General features: G+C 66.3%; 1 protein-coding gene across 1 annotated transcript; it reads left to right on the top strand.

Annotated features, from left to right (window-relative positions):
- Positions 1-39: 39 nt before the first annotated feature.
- On the top strand, positions 40-2,661 carry MNEG_15292 (thiamine biosynthetic enzyme; the record flags this gene model as incomplete). Its single annotated transcript, XM_014036237.1, has 8 exons — positions 40-243; positions 606-665; positions 862-1,029; positions 1,191-1,286; positions 1,498-1,657; positions 1,872-1,960; positions 2,197-2,296; positions 2,483-2,661. The coding sequence occupies 8 exons, from the start codon at positions 40-42 to the stop codon at positions 2,659-2,661; spliced, it is 1,056 nt and encodes a 351-aa protein (XP_013891691.1).
- Positions 2,662-3,481: the final 820 nt, after the last annotated feature.

Genomic DNA, 3,481 nt, shown 5'->3' with positions numbered 1-3,481 from the left:
TCCCAGCCCCGCCCCCGGACGACCCCACCCGCCGCAACCATGGCCTTTGCCCTCTCCGCCCGCCCCGCCGCTGGCCTCGCCGCCGCCGCGCGCCCCAAGCGCGCCGCCGTGCGGGCCGCGGCCATCAACCGCGACGCGCCCATGTACCGCGCGGGCGGTGCGTCCGACGCCCCCGCCAACGCCACGGCGCCGGTGTCGACGCCGTTCGATGACTACCGCTTCGCCCCCATCCGCGAGGCAACGGTGAGGGGTGTGCCGCCGACCCCTGGGGTTGGCTTTGTCCTATGCGTGACGATCTGTGTGGGCTGTGTCATGGCGTTTTCGTTGCCGTTTTAGGCCAAGGTTTTGCATGGAACCGTGCTGCCATAAAGCAGCTCTGCCTGGCCGATCTATGGGGGGGCCTGGGAATTGTTGCTGGGCCTTGTGGGCTGCCCGTGTGGCAGTGTTCTCTGCCTTCCCTGGGGGGTCTTTGTCATTGATGTCTTCGGCAATGTCAATGACAAGTGTCTCTCTGCGCGGCTGAGACCAGCTCCATCGGACCCTCATCTCGCTGGCGTGGCCTCCAAAATTCGACACCCACCCCTTGCGCCCCCACCCACCCCCAGGTGTCTCGCGCCATGACCAGCCGCTACTTCAAGGACCTGGACAGCTACGCCGAGGCCGACGTGAGTGACGTCATTACACCAACCCCTTGCTTGCAGCCCGCTCGTCGCCGTCTTGTTCGTCGGCCCTGGGGCGAGCCCCGGGGCTGCTGCGCTCCTCCACCCGCCCCCTGCTTGCCCCCACCCCTTTCGTCTTCCCCGTATCGTTCCACGAACAGCAAACATCCTAAACCCTCCACACCTCCCCCTCAACCGTCAGGTCATCATCGCCGGCGCCGGCTCCGCGGGCCTGGCGTGCGCCTACGAGCTGTCCAAGCTCGCCCCCGACGCCAGGATCGCTATCATCGAGCAGAACGTGTCCCCCGGCGGCGGCGCGTGGCTGGGCGGCCAGCTGTTCAGCGCCATGGTCATCCGCAAGCCCGGCCAGGTGGGGCGACCTCCCTTCCTTGCTCATACTAGTCAGTATCACCTCGGCCCTCGGCTCATGCACCCCTCGTGCCGCCCGTTGACCCCTCGTGTCCCCTGTCCTCCCACAACCGTGATCCCACGCACCCTCATCCCGCGCCACCTCCCTCGATCTCCGGCCAGGCCATCCTTGACGAGCTGGCCGTGCCCTACGAGGACGAGGGCGACTACGTTGTCGTGAGGCACGCCGCCCTCATGACCGCCACCCTGCTCTCCAAGGTGCGGGCGCGAGGGGCCAGCCCTCCCTCAGCCGCAGTCGTCCAATTCAGACTCCACCCGAAACCCTCGAAACAAAGCATCGCCGAAACAAAATGCCGGCCCCGCGTCTTTGGGAGCCGTGCGACAGTGAACCGTCTGCCCTGATCGCCAACGCAACCACCTCGAATCACCTTGCGCCTCGCCCCCGACCCCGACCCTCAACAAAAAACAGGTCCTGCAGGCGCCCAACGTGAAGCTGTTCAACGCCACTGCCGTTGAGGACCTCATCGTGCGCGACGACGCCGTCAGTGGCCGCCGCATCGGGGGCGTCGTCACCAACTGGACCCTGGTGACCCTCCACCACGACACCCAGTCCTGCATGGACCCCAACGGTGGGCCCCCCTTTTACAATTTCATGTCCTGACGGCGGGCTGCACGGTTACCCGGGCTTGTTTGTGATGGCGCGGAGCATTCAACATTGAAGCGGATGTTATCTGGGCCCGGCCGCCGTCCTCACTCGCCGAGGAGCAGGGAAGCTTCCACCCTGTCATCATCTTTTCTTGACTTCCTCCCGCTGCCGATGCCCCCCTCACTTTCCCCCCGCAGTCCTGGAGGCCAAGGTCGTGGTGTCGACCTGCGGCCACGACGGCCCCATGGGCGCGCACTCCGTCAAGCGCCTGGCCAAGCTTGGCATGGTGCGCGGCATGACGGGGCGCGGCTGCTTGGTTTCGTTTTTTTCCCGTGTTCGCACATGGTCGCGCAGGCCAATCGCATGGCATTGCATGCCCCTCACCCTATCCTCACGGGGTCGACTGGTGTCCTGATGCGCTCCTAGTGCAGACCCCTCCTGCGTCGCCGCACCACCATGCTGCCATCGCACATCTTCACCCCACCTCCACCCCCGACCCCCATCGCTCGATGACGTCATCAGGTCGACGAGATCCCCGGCATGGCGGCCCTGGACATGAACGCGGCCGAGGACCGCATCGTCGCCAACACCCGCGAGGTGGTGCCCGGCATGGTGCTCGCCGGTGAGTGACGCGCGATGACGTCACGCGCCCCCTTGCTGACCGCGCTGCTCGCCCCATGAGCCTACGGTGCAGACGGGTACCTGCCTGCATGTGTATGTGTGCGATCTGTGCCGACCACACATCCCCCTGGATGAGACTTAAAACCCTGACCCCTCGTTACAAACACCCTCCCCACCCCCCCCCAAGGCATGGAGCTGTCGGAGATCGACGGCTCCCCCCGCATGGGCCCCACCTTTGGCGCCATGTTTGTGTCGGGCCAGAAGGCCGCCCACGTCGCCCTCGGCGTGCTGCGCCGCCGCCAGGCCCAGGAGGCCGCCGCCAGGGCCACCACCCAGGCCGGCGCCAAGCAGGCGCTCTCTGCCTAGGCGGCCGCCTCGCCGGGCGCCGGGGGGCCGCGGGGCCGCGTGCGGCGTGCTAGCAGAGCCTCCGGCTGGGCTCGACTTGGCACGTCTCAAGCAGGCCCCGTCCTTTCCAATTCGCCCTGCCGGTTGCAGCCCCTTAGACGGGGCTGTGGTGCAGTAGCTGCTGTCGGCTTGCAATTGCATGGCACATGGGTTTGACCCGCACCAAGCCTTGACCCCTGCAGGGCCCAAATCTGCCTTGTGTTGCTGCCCGCACAGTCGCACGCTGCGCCGACGAACCATTGGGATCCGTCCCAGCCGCACGCGCGGGTGCCCCGCCACTACCCGCTCCCCTCACCACACGTCCCCTCATGGGCGCCGCCCGCCCGCGTTGGCCATGGCATGGCCGGCCCGCGCATGCACGGCGGCGTCCGCGCAAAGGGTGTGCGCCACGCATGGGGGGTGGTGATGGTTGGGCGCCTGCCCACGGCCGCCAGCACTGATCATTGTACGCATCACCCAGCCATGAGTAATCAAGGCCCTGTACTCGTGAATGGTTCATAATTTGTCAGGAATGTTTGAACCAGGGTCAGAATGCTGAAGGCTGGAGGCTGCCGCCTCTTTTCAGCAAGAGCACCAGAGCAAATCTGCCTCGCCATTCAGGGAAAGAGGTTGCCGCTTGTACTTTCGGGCACAAACTCAGCTGCCGCTGTTCTGAAGCTCCACACTCACTCGCCTGGACCCCTGGGCGATGGCAGGCAGCCGGCAGTGACGGCAAGCCAGAGGGCCAGGGTCGTGTCGCACGGACATTGCAAAGGGGTTGCAGCAGTCATGTGTGCGTGGG

The sequence above is a fragment of the Monoraphidium neglectum genome (genome assembly GCF_000611645.1).
Source record: "Monoraphidium neglectum strain SAG 48.87 unplaced genomic scaffold scaffold05200, whole genome shotgun sequence".
In the NCBI taxonomy this organism is placed as follows: Eukaryota; Viridiplantae; Chlorophyta; class Chlorophyceae; order Sphaeropleales; family Selenastraceae; genus Monoraphidium; species Monoraphidium neglectum.
The sequence above is the reverse complement of the archived record's forward strand: the minus strand, read 5'-3'. Positions and strand labels throughout refer to the sequence as shown.